This window comes from Netta rufina (assembly GCF_964035555.1).
Source record: "Netta rufina genome assembly, chromosome: 1".
NCBI lineage: Eukaryota > Metazoa > Chordata > Aves > Anseriformes > Anatidae > Netta > Netta rufina.
In genome coordinates this window covers 55,520,197-55,537,465 of record NC_140123.1, presented here as the reverse complement: position 1 = coordinate 55,537,465, position 17,269 = coordinate 55,520,197, and the positions used below count along the sequence as shown (strand labels likewise).

At 34.6% G+C, this 17,269-nt stretch overlaps 1 protein-coding gene across 3 annotated transcripts in view; it reads left to right on the top strand.

The window, feature by feature from the left end:
- Positions 1-17,269, top strand: part of DOCK9 (dedicator of cytokinesis 9) — a 128,337-nt gene that overhangs the window by 54,771 nt on the left and 56,297 nt on the right. For all 3 annotated transcript variants that reach the window (XM_084302788.1, XM_084302789.1, XM_084302787.1), the window contains exons 8-23: positions 894-1,068; positions 2,362-2,429; positions 6,322-6,396; positions 6,499-6,639; positions 7,035-7,235; positions 7,358-7,480; positions 9,645-9,727; positions 10,330-10,452; positions 12,164-12,243; positions 12,324-12,511; positions 12,625-12,690; positions 13,651-13,743; positions 14,030-14,153; positions 14,520-14,641; positions 15,994-16,080; positions 16,718-16,807. In XM_084302788.1, the coding sequence (XP_084158914.1) occupies positions 894-1,068; positions 2,362-2,429; positions 6,322-6,396; positions 6,499-6,639; positions 7,035-7,235; positions 7,358-7,480; positions 9,645-9,727; positions 10,330-10,452; positions 12,164-12,243; positions 12,324-12,511; positions 12,625-12,690; positions 13,651-13,743; positions 14,030-14,153; positions 14,520-14,641; positions 15,994-16,080; positions 16,718-16,807 (1,839 nt within the window). The remainder of the gene's footprint in view (positions 1-893; positions 1,069-2,361; positions 2,430-6,321; positions 6,397-6,498; positions 6,640-7,034; positions 7,236-7,357; positions 7,481-9,644; positions 9,728-10,329; positions 10,453-12,163; positions 12,244-12,323; positions 12,512-12,624; positions 12,691-13,650; positions 13,744-14,029; positions 14,154-14,519; positions 14,642-15,993; positions 16,081-16,717; positions 16,808-17,269) is intronic.

The window sequence follows — 17,269 nt, the reverse complement described above, 5'->3', positions numbered from 1 at the left end:
AACTGACTTTAATTGGTAAGGCTGCCTTAGATCTGGAGACCACATGTTTCTTTATATCTTTAACAGAAACTTACATTTGGTAGGAAGCTGAATGCTTTGGCAAGCAGTAGTTAATTCTGTTAATTGAAACATCTGAAGTATGGTGAAAACCAGAATGTAATTTGACATCAAATTTAACTTAAAACCACCATCAAGGCTGTCTTGTTGTTTGTTTTAATGTTTAACTAATGAGTTTGTCAGAGTTTTTTTAGTTAATGTGACAATAATGCAGAATTTTCATTTGTTGGCATTTGAGACTTCTGAATTCATTCTCAGGAATGTGAGTCAAGCCAGGTAGTACTTGTGAGGCCTTGACTTAAATCGTAGAAAAAAGGTGACATTAATGGTTGATGAACAAAGGAGAAATGCTTGATTCCCAACTTCTAGTGTATTTAAATCTTGTAATATCGGTGTATTCAGAGTTGAGACTATTTATGACAACTTCTGGTATAAAAATGCAGCATGCAAAAGATTCTCGCTCAAATGTTGTTTCGTGCTCTTTTATCACTAGATCTTTGTTAATTTCACTTCCAGGTGATCTGGATACATGAAGACTTTCTACTTGTAATGTCGTATTCATTGTCACATTTAGATTTTTTTTAAATCTTGACGAGCAAAATGATGGGAGGGATGGGAAAATGGGCTAATATTTTTTATACTTCCACTTGGTGAAGTGGTACGCATAACTTCAGAAGGTCAAATATCAGAGAGGAAAAAGGATTATAATAATACACTTGTTCCAAGTGTGTGCCTTTGAAATATTTGAAGTACAAAAGTGTTATATGAATAGCATCATTAGATTTATGAGTAGACAAGATGTAAAAATGTCAAAAAAATCTTTTATTTTATTATAGAACAATAAAGTCAGACGTTTTGCATTTGAGCTCAAGATGCAAGACAAGAGTAGTTACCTTTTAGCTGCAGACAGTGAAATTGAGATGGAAGAATGGATCAACACTCTGAACAAAATCCTTCAGCTTAACTTCGAGGCTGCAATGCAAGAAAAGAGAAATGGAGAATCTCATGAAGGTAAGAAGGGTTTCCAGCTATGCTGGTACACTTACTTGACAATGTCAATATGTGTGCATTCAGAAATAAAGGCTTTATATTTTGTATGTTTTTATAAAGGCTTTATATTGTTGTTAAAATTTATTTTCCTTTGGTCATTCTGGGTCTTCTCATTGTCTGTTGAGCTGATGAGAGTTATGCCCTTTGGGCAGCATTACAGAATAAAGGAACTGTTCAGAAGTCTAGATAATAGAACCCACAATGAAAAATCGTGACCAAGGTAGTTCAAGAAAAAGAGAAGATCAAGGAGGGACTTATTTTTAAAAATGCATAAAATATGTTGAAAATGGAATAACCTGTTCTGTGTCCACTGTAGATAGAACAACAGGACATTGTGATAGTAATGAGGTATTTAAATTTACACATGACTTTCTTGACCACAGGTATATATATTTTTTTTGCTTCTTTGCTATTGGAACCCTTTAAGTATAGGTAAGGCAGACATCTGAAAGCAATGTGATGCAAGTACAGTTGATAGGTGGGTGACAAAAGGAGAGTCTGTATGTCATCTTCTGCAATTTTTGTCCTGAGAGTGGATGGGGAAGAAAACTGGTATCAGACTAAGGACATGCCTATCCAGAAGAACCTGGAAGAGGTTATAGGTCCCTGTGCTTCTAAATATCACTATATACCAAAAAGTATCATTACAGTTTAAAATTAGATAGGTTTGTTTTTGGTGAAGATAGTCAGAACTTAACATGATACGTCTGCAACAAAAGCAAATCAGAAAAAGAGAAGCCTGCAGCTTTGTGAAGGACATTTTAGTCATCAGTGGTCCCCAACTGACCTTAGAACCAAAAGATGGTTCTTAAAGCTAACTGAATGGCTGATTTGTAACTCCAGTAGCCATTGGAGAGTAGACCTGGAAACCTGAACAAACAGAGGGAACATGTTTTGAGTTCAAGTTAAAATGCATAATGGAAAGACTAATGTACATTTTGTACGTTGAACATCTTCTCCAGTGCAGGTATCAAAACTGGTATTAAAGCTGATAGCTATTTTCTAGGTAAGATTAGGAATAAGTGCTACTTTTAAGAGTTGGACTTGATGATCCTTAAGGGTCCCTTCCAACTCAGGATATTCTATGATTCTATGATTTACATCTTTACAAAGTGAAATTATAGAGTTGACCACAACCTGTTTGTTGGTTGTTATTTTTGAGGGGATGTGAATTACAAACAAACTAATCAGAAATATCTTTGCTACAGAAATTTGTAAGTAGTTATTTGATTTTTTTTTTTTTTTTAATTGCAGATGATGAACAAAGCAAAATGGAAAGCTCATCAAGTAGCTTTGATAACTACTATCCTGAAATTGCCAAGGTAATATATGTTATGAATGACTACTCAGGATATAGAGTCCTAAACATAATACTTAGTTGTGTGGACTTTCAGTAAAGTTAAGGTGTTGGCTTTCAGCTTCCAGTCAGTCTGTGGTACTTTAAAAGCTTGGAAGCTCTTGTCGATAGTCGTGGTTATTGAGCTTGCTCATTTTCTGCTTTTGGAAGCAACCTGGCTGATGTCTTAAAGATCTTAAAGATGTAAAGCACATGTACATGTCTCAGAGCAGCAAGTTTTATTTCATTAGTTTGTATTTTACATATGTTGTTTTACTGCATACAGGTGTTAACTACTTCAGTAGAAGTAATTTAGTTATACTCAAGTTTTATCTTTACGGTTAAAACTGTAGAGAAGCTTAATAGCAATGATGATGTATTTGTGCTTGTAAGGAGGTGGCAAATTCATGGATATTTATTGCATTGACGTAGTTCTTGCATTTCAGTTTTGTTTTTGTAGAAATGTGGTTAGAGTCCTGAGTTGCCTGTGTCTTTGAGATGGAAATCTGTAGACCTTTCCATTATTGCTTGCCCACAAAGAACAGCAGATAGATTGTTCAGCTGATGTTTTATTTGAATATGAACTGTAATACTCAATTTTTTGCATAGTGAAAACACCAAGTAAGTAAAACAAAATAGAAATAGAAGAAGATTGAGTAGAAATACATAGAAAACAAATGTAACTGTACTCCAGCCAATTTGCAGACTTGATTTCAGTTAAAATAGTGACTTGTGTGTTGTAAGTTTTGTGAGTTCTCTAGGGGAGAAGTTTTTGCTGAATTACCAAAGGACTGGAGCTGGTAACCTTCTTCTATTGAAGTAGCAGAATCATGACTCCTTACTATTTCTTGTGTGATACAGCCTGCAGTCTTGACGCTTTACTCCTTGACCATGCTTTAGAATTCTCCCCTCTTGTTTTCAGAGGGTCTGCCTGACCTAGTCACTACTCCTGAAGGAGTACAGCTTATAAACTGAGAGCAGGCAGTAAAACAAATGCTATTTATTAGCTAACACATCAGAAGATTCACTATACACTAACAGGACTTTAGCACCCAAACTGGCTGCCTGACATTTCTTTCTGTAACCTATTTGTAATCAACTTGGCTCGTACACACAAAAACGTATTATGCTAACTCCAGCTACAGCTGCATTTGGAAATGAATTGGGATTGTGGTGCATACAATCAAGTTTTCCTTGGAAGAGCTGTAAGCACCAAACAGCATAGTAACGTGAGGCCACGGAAAAGGTATTTCCAAAACAAATATAAAGTTAGATGTCTTTATTGTATGTAAGATTTTTCTTTCTTCGTAGTTGGAGCTATCAGAATACTTACATCCCACATGACCTTTGGAGTGGACTTTTATTCAGGGCTGTGGCACCCGTGTGCCATTTTTGTACTACAAATGCCGCTTCCTGTTTCCGTAACCTTTTGATAGGAAGCACTGCAACTCTGTAGGCTAGATATTTTCCTAGCATGTTATTTTCCTCAGCTCTTTAAGCACTGACTCTTTTTCTTCTGTGGATACAACCTATTTAAATTTGTTTCTTTCCAAATAAGATGTTTGGTTTTCCCATTCAAGTTCATCTTTACTGTTTGCTCTAATGCATTTTTCTAGCCTTTTTTTACCCAGAGAAGAACAGGAAAAATTCTCCCCATTTGCATTAGTACATTACTTGTGCTTTGATTTGATTATTTTATATAAAAGTTGTTTATTTTTGAAGATTTTTGTTCTCTGTTCTTTCTTGCATTGTCTTTTCAGCTGTTATTTGTTGTTTGGTTTTGTTTTTCCCAGTGGAAGACTTCTAAGGCATTGAGCCTTCTTTTAGATGAGTTTATAGTTACTCTTTTATTTTTTTCTTGGTTCTGGGAGGAGATTTTCACAATAGATGAATTTATAATCTTACGAGGAAAGAGAAATCCCTTCAGGGGTGACATTAGAGCCACCTGACAATAAGGGAAAAAGTGGCTTCCCAGGAAAAGTTTAACCCTTGTGAGTACACCTGAGCCTTCCTTTTTCCAGTCAACAGCTGTTAATTTATAAGATTAAATAAAATGGGTTTGTGCACTTCAATGTACAGATGCGCACACATAGCTGAATCTGTCTGTTCTGCTGAATCTGTCTCTGTACCAAGTGTGAATGTAGTTTTTTTAAAATCTTCATTTAAAAAAAAAAATAAATATATTAATTAGACCTCTGGCTTAAATAACGATGTGACTATCATAATCAGTGTGGCCAAGTACCTGCTTAATAATTGCATGTCCCAGTGCTTCTTGTGGTAGGAAAGCATTATCCCAGTAACACTGAGGAAATGGAATTCCAGAGTCCCTGCCAGGCTGTAGGGAGGGTTGCTGACTATACATTTTCAGTTCTTGACTTCTGCCCAACTCCCCAGCAATCTGCCTGTCAAAAAATGTGTATTTTTGTCTTGTCTTCAGTGCATAAAACACAGATCTAAAACCATTCAATACATCTGGGCTGAAGTAATTTCTGGCTTGCTTGTATGAGTAGGTCTTCCTCTTCAGGTCTTGCTGCTGACCATTCCCTTTCCAAAACATGCAAAGGAACTTCTTGTCATCTTACACTTCCTCACAGTTTAGTCATGTGCATCTCAATTATGCTAGCTGCTGAACAAGTGAAGCCTGCCAACACTCTGCTGGTTTTGAGTGTCTTGGTCATGTCTTCCACAGCAACTGCTGTCTTTTCTCCTGTGCAGTAAAGATCATAGTAAATGAAATCAATTAAACCATCCATGCTCAAAATCAAACCTCAAAAGTTCCTCTTCTGTTATGCATCCTTTAAGTTATTTCTATTATTAGCCTAAAATAGAGTTCTGAGCTACTAGAGCTGGTGACATCTTTAGAGTTTAAAACCTCTAACAAAGCAGATGTGGGCAGGAGACCACTTCCTGCTGATGGTCAGTGATCAACATTTTGGGTCGGTAACATCTTCTAGCCAGTACAGGCTGACCCAAAAATAGACTCCCACCTCAAATGAAATACTCTATATCCCTGTTTAGCTATACTTTGAGAATGGCAACTATACTACATTGCTAGTTTTGGCTCAGGGATGTGTCCATTTCTCGTCTCCCTTGACTCAAAAAATCATACAATATTCTTTCAAGGTTTTATGGAAAAATAACCTATGTATACCAGCAATTTTCACATTCCATTTGTGCTACTTTAGTTTTCTCTTACTGTTAAAGGTAGGTATCCACAAATACTGAGCAGGATCAGTGTACTACCTCCAAGCTCTGAGAAGTAACTTTTCAGTGTGGTAGTTTTGTCTCTTGGACAGCTTTCTTTTTTCCCTCCATCTACCCGCAGAAAAACCACTTCATTGGCAGTAGAGCTCAAGAACAGGAATAAAACAAAACAACAAAAATATTTGATTGTGTTTCTTAACTTAGCTAACCTGTTGCTTCCAGAGCAGCATTATGGTCTCACTATCACTCTGAGTTTCAACCTACGTTCATACCATTCATGCTTCTTTGTGGTGTGGTTTTTTGTTTTGTTTGTTTTTCAATAAAATAATGTGAAAGTTATCTATTGTTTAAGGAGTCAGCATGGTATATGAGCTACACTGGGGTATACTTTCCTTTAGTTTGGAAGGCCACATGTTGCTGATGTGTTTTTTATTTATCTGTTTTTAATGTTTTGGAGACTGGAAAATCCAGTCTTCAAAAAAGCAAAGGAAAATATTTTTTTCTTTTTGCTTGGACATGATGGAGCAATTTAAATGAAGCAGTTGCAAAGTTCAGGGAGAGAAGAGTGCATGAATTAAAAATATTTAAAGCTTTGAACAGGAAAAAAGAATGAGATTGAAAACCACTTTCTTTGTATCACACTATTAAATGACTGTTTTTCTTATTTTGGACAGAGTACCAGAGAAGCAGAAATAAAGATCAAAAGTGAAAGCAGAGTTAAACTTTTTGCCTTGGATCCAGATGCACAGGTTAGACTTTTTAAAAGGAAATAACACTCTTCCTTGTACGTTGATCCTTTGGGTATGAAAAATAACATACTTAATTTTCCTTTTCTTTTTCTCTTTTTAAAGAAACTTGACTTTTCTGGTATTGAACCAGACGTGAAGCCATTTGAAGAGAAGTTTGGAAAAAAAATTCTTGTGAAGTGTAATGATTTATCTTTCAATTTGCAAAGCTGTGTTGCTGAAAATGAAGAAGGACCAACAACAAATGTAAGTCATTCACCTTATTATTTTCTGTTAATACTGTAACGGATGTCTCAATATTTTGCTGACAGTGTTCCTAATAGCAAAAGTCTTTGCTATGATTGAGAAACATTGTTCATGAGTGTTTATGGGTGTTCCTACTCTTTTAAATTGAAATGAGAGCCTAAATGCTATAAGAAGTACCTTTGTAACAAACCTTGTGTTGTAGAAATTGAAAAAAGAAATTTTTTGAAAAAAGAAATTTTTTGAAATTTTTCTTGTACTGTCTTCTATACAATGTCAGTAATATCTAGAATTGTGGTCCTTTATTTATAAATATGATATTCATCTTCCTGTCATACATGTTTTTACAATAATATAGATGATAACAATGACATTTCATTATTTTTTTAAATGTCTAGGTAGAACCTTTCTTTGTCACATTATCACTATTTGATATTAAAAACAACCGGAAGATTTCTGCAGATTTCCATGTTGATTTGAACCACACATCAGTAAGGCACATGCTATCCAATGCACCTCAACCAATGATGAATGGCAGTGGTGATGGTTCACACAGAATTCAAGACATTTATGAAACGATGTTACAATATCCAAAGCAGGTAAGATTTAGTGAAATGTGGCTTGTATTTTGAATAGGGCAGTTTTCCATCATGCTTTTTGTTATGTGATGTAAAAAGTGCGTGCATTTTCATTTTATATTTATCTTGTGTTTTATTTTTAGGGAATATTTTCAGTCACATGTCCTCATCCTGACATTTTCCTTGTGGCCAGAATAGAAAAAGTATTACAGGGAAGTATTACGCATTGCGCTGAACCATACATGAAAAGTTCAGATTCTTCAAAGGTACGTTATCCTCTTTTGTGGCACTGAAAAAATAGTGAGGCAGGACAGGTTGATTTGGAGTTAAAAAATATCGATCAAAAACGTGGTTCTTTTATAAGGTATTCCAGTGACAATGATTTGGTTTAGTAAGTTCTAGTTATTAGTAGTAACTGTTGTTATTGAAATTTTATCAGTAAAGTCCAGTATATAATTAAAAAAAATTATTTAGCTCTTTGTAATCATGACAATCTATAATTTTTAATGGCTTTAAACTGATGAAAGAATGCTAATCTTCGATGTGAAAGTTGAGTCAGGAACTAACTGTATATCTCTATTAGTTAATGGATCCCATTTACTATATAATTGTTATTGTCTTTTTCTTTAGCTTAGTTTTCAGTGACTATTGTTTACTGTAACTTCCTTATCTATATTCTTACTGATTTCCTTCAGAACCACCAATATCATTAAGTGTAGATTTTTACATTTGACATGCTCTGTAGGTTTGAAGGAACTCTGTATCACCTTTGGAAATAAACCACTGAAACATGAATTTTTTAGAAGTCTAGGATAATGTAACATTTTAATGTTAGGGTTTTTTTTGTTTTTTTTTTTTTTTGAAACTTAGCTAACAAGAAACTTGTTCAGTTGCTGTTTCTTGTCTGTCAGTGAAGCAACAGTGTTTTAATTTTGTTGGCTTAGAGCAGTGTTTAAATAGTCCGATGAGGGTAATAGAGATTTTGTAAGCAATGTCAGGTGTTCTTGATATTCCTCCTGCTTTCAGCTAGTCAAAGGGACGAAGGAAGGGTTAACACTCAGTCTCTGCAGAGGAACAGCGTTCTCTTCTACTGATTTAGTTCTGGCTAAGTTAAATGCAAAAAACTGTATTTTTCGCTTGGTCTTAATATAGAGCAGGCTACTGATTTGCTTTTCCAGGAATGGCTGAGATTTTTTTACAGCTATCATTAGAAAGCAACAGCTCTGCATTTTGAGAGCCTGTTTTTGAAGTGCATGCTGACTGTTACTGAGTTAAAGCAAAATTGAACTGAATAACTGCTTTTTGGTGGTCTTGGGCCTGTGCCACACAGGAAAGTTAGTTAAGCCCAAGTGTTCCAAAATTTGATGCTGAATGCTATGTTGACCTGTGTTACAGTAACAGCCAAATAAGAACATTCATTGTTATATTAACTTATGCTGCCCGTTTCTGGTTTTCATTTGCTCGTAACTTTACACAATTGAATCCTTAGTTTGAATTTTTGTCTATTCTTGTTCTTTGGGATTACACTGAATTAGCTGGAAACAAAAGCAGAACAGTACTGACCAGCTATGTAGGCCTCCCCTTATGTCAGTGCAATAAGCAAGTTCCAGTTCCCTGCAGAATTGCTGCTCTGGTCAAGGAGAAGGAAAAAATGGAAGAAAAAAATTACATAGATCACTTGTTCTACCATTAAACACTGATATTGGGGAATAATGATAATTATTGATCAAGAGTTTGTGCTTTTAAATGTAATTTCTCATCTTTTTACAAGAAAAGATAATAGAGAGTTGGCTTAAAGGGCACACCAATAGAAACAGCTCTTAATGTCAACAGCATAGATCGGGGATAGTATTCAAGCAGGTTTACTCTGGGTTTTTCTGCCTCTAGAAAATACTTTTCACTGTGTTAGGTACACACAGAAAGCTGACTTCTGGAAAAGAGAAACCTACTGCTCTGTCAGGAGGTTCTGCCATAGGTGAAGTGGTTCAGCACTGTGTTGAACATTTCAAAATAGTGGGTTTCTAGCTCTGCTTGTTGGTTCAATATAATGGAAGTATTTGTTCATATTTCATAGTTTACAAAACCAAAACCTGAAAATTCTAATGAGAACAATTTGTCCCATCTCATTCTCTTTTCTGATGGTTAAGTTATCAGTTGTTGAATATTTACATTTTAAAGAAGGCAGAAATCAGATGACTTGTTAGCAATTCTTTTTTTTTTTTTTCTTGCTTAATTAAATGTGTTATCAGGAGGTGTGGATGGGTTTGTTTTCACTTGTGAAATGTTGCGAGATCAGCAGGCCTTGCTTAACCTGAAATGAATTGTTAAGAGGTATTAATTTAATTTATATCTGTGTCAGTGTGTGGGTTTTTCTTGTATGGTGGAGTTCTGTTGTTTATAAAACTTGACAATTTCTTATGTCCCTTGAAGGCTGCACAGAAAGTTTTGAAGAACGCTAAGCAGGCATGCCAGAGACTAGGTCAATATAGAATGCCTTTTGCCTGGGCAGCAAGGTAAGGACAAATCTTGCCAATATGTAGTTTTTCCTCAATTTTCTTTAACATTGGCCAGAGGAGCTATGGATGCCCCACCCCTGGAGGTGTTCAAGACCAAGATGGACAAGGCCCTGAGCAACCCGATCTAGTGGGTGACATCTCTGCCTATAGCAGGAGGGTTGGAACTGGGTGATCTTTAAGGTCCCCTTCAACTCACCCTATTATTCTGTGATTATCTTCTGCATCTTATTTTGTTTAAATCTCAATGCGCTATTTAAATTATTGTTTTGCTTTGAATTAAAGATTTCTGAAAAGCAAACGTAGACTTAAGCTTTGTAGTAAGAAACAAGTTAAAAATTCGTCACATCATTGTTCAATCTCTTGAATATTGACAACTGTTTTCCATTGCCAAGATTTTTAATTTTACTAAGAATTAAATAGCTCTCTTTTGTTTGTTACCCTGAGCTATTTATATGTTAAAACTCCCCTACAATGAAAGGAATATTAAATGCTCCATATGAAGGATAGTGCAGTATGTTCTACTTTGTAGTAAAGAAGTTTCTTGAAGATAATTGCAACACTTGTATTAACTCATCTGAAAGCAAGACTTTGACTTTCAGGACATTGTTTAAAGATGCCTCGGGAACACTGGACAAAAATGCAAGATTTTCACCTCTTTTCAGACAAGACAGTAATAAGCTTTCAAATGAAGACATGCTGAAATTGTTAGCAGATTTCCGCAAGTAAGTTTAATTTTCCTCACTCTATCCTGAAAATTAAACAATAATCTTTTCTCTTATTAGATGCTCCAGTTGAAGAGCATCTTCTGATGTATATATTTATGTTTTCACTTCAAATACAAAAATTGTACAGACATTCAGTGCATTCACACAACCTACAGATCTCTCCTTTGCAGCATTTGAGGGCTTTGAGCAGGACTGAAGTATTATGCTATGTATAACCGTCATATACTCAAGTACCTCTACGTTAGGTGTTACGCCTGCATGATGCACTGTTCTGGCCCTCACAGGAAGCAAAGTATGAGCAAGTATCACATGCACTGACCTTGGAAAGAGGACGCTAGGTCTCAGGGGAGGGGGCTTCAAGTCAGTATCCACTCCACCTTCCTTGGGAGTGCATCTGGCTTAGAATGCCTCAACAACAGTATACCAATCATACTTTTTTACAAACTGTTCCTAAAGATCGCATCATTTTTTGTGCAAGGCTTAAGAATCTCTTATTGACTGATGATCATATTAAATAACTAAAATATTTAGATTTACTGAGAATTTTTTCCTGCTTTGCAAAGGCATTTCCATTTCTGTTATTTTATATTAATGTTTGCTAAGCACAGATCTTAAAAGGCTTTTGATATAGCTTCTTTATTTTATTGTTACTTACCAAATCTGTTTAGGCAGTGAGGTTTGTAACAGGTATTTTAATTCAATTTTATATAGCTCCTCAAAGTTTTGTTGACGTTTACATAGCATTGAAATTGCTGTGTACAGCTACTCCTTGCTATAAACAATATTATTGAATCTGAACTTAATATAGTAAATTAGTCTACCACATCACTTTACTTTGTGAATTAAGGAAATGCTTTTGGTTATTCCAGTACCTTATTTGTGGGTTTGTGTATGGTATTTCACAGGAATTTTAGTAAGAAAGAGATTGTAATGTCTAAGGCTTAGCTATTGGAATCAGAATCCAGACTTCAACCACAATACAGTGCAGGATAGTATTTTTGGAAAATACTGCAGCTGTTTCCTTTGCAATAATTAATAATAATTAAAAAAAAAAAAGGTACTCTACTGATATTTTAACATGGAAAATGCCCCTGCTTCAAATCATATTTTGGATTATCTACATGGATGGAAACATCTAAGAAATGTTACTGTAGTCTTGTTAAGACTAAATATTGTTGTTACTCTAGGAAAAGAACAACACAGAAAAAAAATACTGAGAGAAAGACGCATTTTGTTAACTTACTGATTTCGCTTCCTCTTTGGTCTTCCCCCAGGTTTATCCTATTAATATCAATGCTCATTGATGGCCATTTAAGTTTAAGGCCATTTAAGTTTAAGTTTAAGGCCCTCTTTGCCAATTATATTGAGTTACTACAAGGCAAAGAAAATCTGTATTTTTAAAAGGCTTTCACTTCAATATAAAGAAAGGGAATCAAAGTGCTTTTTCTTACTTATTTTCACATTCGTGAATAAAGCCTTAGTTCTCTTTTAAATTCTTAAAAAGAAAAGAGGAAAAAAAAATAATAAAGTCATCCACCCCCAAACCACCTTTCCTCTCATACTCCTATTTCAGGATGTTATTTTTGCCTCTGTTTCCTATTCTCTTTCCCACCTCTTCCCCCCTCTATTTTTTTTTTTTTCTGGCATTCTGATAGCTTTGCATTTAGCCTGACTTTGAGGTTTTTGGTTTTGTTTTTTCTTCCACTAGGCCTGAAAAGATGGCCAAGCTTCCTGTTATTTTAGGAAATCTGGATGTTACAATTGATAATGTGTCACCAGATTTTCCAAGTAAGTATTAATAAACACTGTTAAATGGACATTCAGTTGTTTTCTCTTCAGCTTTATATTGATTTTTAATATATTTTCAGATTATGTTAATTCATCATACATTCCTATGAAACAGTTTGAAAATAGTACCAAGACACTAGTAACACTTGAAATAGAGGAATTTGTTCCCTGTATACCAAGACACACTCAGCCTTTCACCATTTACAACAATCATCTTTATGTTTATCCAAAGCACTTGAAATATGACAGTCAAAAGACTTTTGCAAAGGTGAGTATAGGCAAACAATACATTCTTTTTCCAATGTACTGATACTGTTTACATACTATATTTCTGTGATGTTCCTTCCAATTAAGTGTTTTTGTTTTTGAATGCTGCTTTAGGCTAGAAATATTGCAGTATGCATTGAGTTCAAGGATTCTGATGAAGAGGATTCTTTGCCTTTAAAGGTTAGTCTTTGCTTTTCATGACTGCTTAAAGAAAACTGTGACCAGTTCGCTAATCAGGACACTAATACTTGATTGATTTTATCTAGCTCGAGGTGGTAGCTTTCTATCCTTCTTTTGCATTTGATATAGAAGTAACTTCTAGATGATTTGCTTGTTTTTGAAATAAAAGATTACTAAGAGCATTTTCTTTCCTTATATCAACAAAAATTCCAGTATTAAACCTGTTGCAAACAAGGGTGCCTTGTGCCTACTCTAACTTTTAAGCAGTAAAAACAATAAATCTTTAGACCAACTACAGAACCAAGTCTGTATTTGTTCCTGAGCTATCACAGTATATAGGAAGTGCCTGAAAGAAATGAAGTTGAAAAATATATAGGAGTTCTGAGGTGAAACCACAGTGTCAACTCTACTGCACAGCAGGCAGACTACAGGTGATGTAATCTGTCTGTGCAAAGAAACCAAGAGTTAAAGGCAAGACCTTACAGGTTCCAGTAATAATCAGAATATCATGGCAACATGCAGACAACTTCTAGAGACCTTGCAGTAATCTCTTTATTCACTTTCCTTAGAAATTCTTTTTCAAAGGGCATGTCAGTTTTTCAACCAAGTTGGGGTGCTTCAATGTTTCATCTTGTCAGCTTCTCTGTAGCAATTTGATTTGCTGTTTTGTACAATGCATTCATCTAAATTCCGCAGTTGAAAGGAGGTCAATAGCTTACTCATCAATTCTAGTTTTTAATCACTGCTGATATCCACATTAAGTTTGTGGTTTTTTGTTTTGTTTTGTTTTGTTTTTTAAGATCAACACTTTTGACATACAAAAGTTGCATTACAAAATGTCCATTGTTACTGAAATATGTAACACAACTTAAAATATTTCAAATTCTTGGTGAAACTTTTACCTAAGAGTGAAAAAGAATCTGTTGTCGTTTCTGTTTTTTCCCTCTTTTCTACTGTTAGTGTATCTATGGTAGACCAGGCGGACCAGTATTTACTAGAAGTGCATTTGCTGCTGTTTTGCATCACCACCAAAATCCGGAGTTCTATGATGAGGTAAGCTACATTTCTGAGGTGATTTTTACTGTGTTAAGTATTAACTACATTTCAAAAATACTAGCAAAAATTTTAGGATTGTGAAGGTCTTGCTAACGGTGTCAGTTAAATCAGACCCTCCTTTTCACTGTAATTAAATATTTTTGAAAGTTTTGTAAGTGTAATTCTCGAATCTTGCTTCAAATAACAAACTCGAACTGCTTTTAAGTCAGACTGTTCAACCAGTATGGCATGTCACTGTTCTGACTGAAGTCTTCTACAAAGGTTGTGTTTCTTTGCTTTTCAGATTAAAATAGAATTGCCCACTCAGTTACATGAAAAGCACCATTTGTTATTCACCTTCTACCATGTCAGCTGTGACAATTCAAGCAAAGGGAGTACAAAGAAGAAAGATGTTGTTGAAACACAAGGTGTGTCTGCTAGTGGTTTGCTTTCAGTAACTACCTGGGAGATCTTATGAAGTATGCTTAGCTGATAAACTATGATTTTGTTGCCTTGATCCATATGATGCTTTATATTACAGTGACAGAAAGATTTCATTAAGTATTTCTTGTTTTAAATGTTTTAGGATGCCTACAACATGTATATATTTTCAAACTCATAAGAATTTACTTGCCTTTTCAATTCTTTCTAAGTGTGTGAGTTTGAATCATTTGACCCTTACATTAATATTTTCTGGTTTATGAATTACATATTGGAAGACTGGAAGACTTCTGTAAGCATTTATATAAAGATTCATGACATATTTGAAATTACTTTCCTTTCATGTTTCATAGTTGGCTATTCTTGGCTTCCACTAATAAAAGATGGAAGAGTGGTGACAAATGAGCAACACATTCCAGTGTCAGCAAATCTTCCACCAGGCTATCTTAGTTATCAAGAAGTGGGGGTTGGAAAGGTATGGTATATAAAATTGTTCTAATCTTTCAAAAAAAAAAATAGAGAGAGAAGAATTAATTGTAATTCCCCAGCCCGATAAGATCAAGTCACTTGTTTTTATATGTGAAATGGAGTTCTTTGTAAAAGTTATGCATCTGACTTAAAAGAAAGAAATTAACTCCAACACAAGCTGGAGGCAAAGTTCATGACTAAATTCTGACTTTCAAAAGAATATGAATCAACCTACCCTAATGTAGTTTTTCCTGTAAGCTGTTGATTATGTGTTTCTGTTATTATTTAGCTGATGTATTTAGAAAATGTTTGTTTCATTTTGTAGCAATAATTGAAGTTAGTAATTTTTAAGTGTTTTAAAGTATTTTCAGTTTATGAAGATATGCAAATAATCTGAAGTCCTTTACTAAATTCTTTTTAGCATTTCATGCTGTCTCCTTTCAGTAAGTCCTTTATTCCTGAAAAAGTCTTATTCTCACATCTTGATTTTTGTGATCTTTATACTTCACTAGTAAAATTTATGGTTGTATTTTTCAAAGCAGAAAGCTTGCAAAATTAATAGTAATAAAAACAATACCAAGGAGGATACAAAATGTGAAATGTGGCAGGGGATTTGACTAAAGGAATGAAATGCAGAGAGAAAATTGACTCATTTTGGAGGAAGAGGCCTAAAATCAGCAGCAAGAGGTGTTGGTCTCCTCCTATTCCACCACTTTTTCTTTTTTAAACTCTACTGTAAGCTTTCCAGCCATTGACATCTTTACATCTTTCATCTTTTCATATTGTAGGTATATTTTTTTTATGCCTCTGCTGTCCATCTCTGCTCACCTCCATGGGTAGGAGGTTAGGACCAAGACTAGTTGTAGATCTAAGGGTAAAGTCTTTCCATAACTGATTGTCAGGGGAGAAAGCTGAGCCTTCCCATCCCATTTGCAAAGAACTGAGAATGGGAAGGAAGTACTGGCTAATACCTATCGGTGACTCATGTTAAGATTTACACTGTGTCAGTACCTACAGAAATTCTTCAGTTATTTTTTTCAGAAAAGCAGTATGTGTTTCTCTGTAGCCAAACATTTCTTTGCACAATTTTAGGGGAAATAAGAAATCTGTGACTTCAAAGAAAAGTCATTTTGTTAGTAAGTAAGGAAACTACAGTGGGACTTTAAAAATAAATGTCATAAATGCTTTAGGTAATATTGCCTGCATAATTTTCCTTTTTTATTTTATGACTTTATTCATTGTACACATTTCTTCTTCTGTTTAGAAAAAAGTGTTGTTTGTGGTACTATAAAGAAAGCACTGTCTTATTCTAGTATACTGCTACATTATTTTACTTTTCCTCTGCATGTGTGCGTTCAGCATTCTGGTCCTGAAATTAAATGGGTAGATGGAGGCAAACAGCTGTTAAAAATATCCACTCATCTGGTGTCAACTGTGTATACGCAGGTGAGTTAAAAAATAAATGTAATAAGAGTAAGTTTTAGGAATAATGTATGTTTCTGATATGGATATACAATATCTGGGGAAGCTTCTACTACCCAATCTGCTACTATCTTACTGTTTTTTGTCTCTTGGATGTTCTGCATGGTTTCTGTCTTTCACATCAGCTGTGAAAAGCAGCAGATTTTAGAGCAAAGCTATTCAAAATGTGAGACTTTTGTCTAATATTTTCATCCATTCCATTCTGAAACTTCCATTTAGATAAGAGATTGTAGTCATCTGAAAGCTATTTAGTGGCATGTCTGCAAAGCAAGGAGTCCTATTATAGCTGCTCATAAAATACACAGTATGATAAGTTGGGATAACTAACATGAATTATTCTATTTTCCACATGTCAATTAGTTTGAAGCAAATATAGATGAAGTTTTGCATAACGGGTGTTCAAAAGTACTGGAAATTTCTTAGGTGGGTTTAAAAAAGTGTTACATGGAGACAAAATTAGCCTTCAGAGTAGCACACTTACATTCAACTTTCAAAAATAATTTTTATAGACATATATGGATTTTATGTATAAACATTATAATGTGTTATGTTTTAGATAGTCATGTTAGATAATGTTTAATTTTTTTTTTGTCTTTGACAGGACCAGCATTTGCATAATTTTTTTCAGTACTGTCAGAAAACGGAATCTGGAGCACGTGCACTAGGAACTGATCTAGTAAAATATCTCAAGGTATAAAATGTCAGTGAATAACAAATTATAATTTTTTATATCTTTGTGAAACCTAGGAGCTTCAGACATTGTCTAGGTCTCATTTACGTAATATACAATATAAAACAAGAAGATGTTTCTTGCCCTAGATAAACTTAAAATTACAATGTAAGATGAAACCTTAAGGGAGTAATGAGTTAGTATTGGTTAGCACTATGGCTGATAATTTCAGAACACCAATGGCCTGTTGTGTCAAATTAATCACATCAAACTGCACATGGGAATGATGAGGAATTGATGACCTATTTTCTAAAATTTTGCTCAGATGGTCATCAGGTTCGTGTCTACAGTTGTCTTTCAGGACTAGATCAATAGAGTGTATGGTTTCCATAGCAATTTTATATTAACAAAATAGGCCATGTTTTTAATGTGGAACCCAAAATTCAGTCATCCATTAAGGTATCACAAGTAACTCCAGATTTT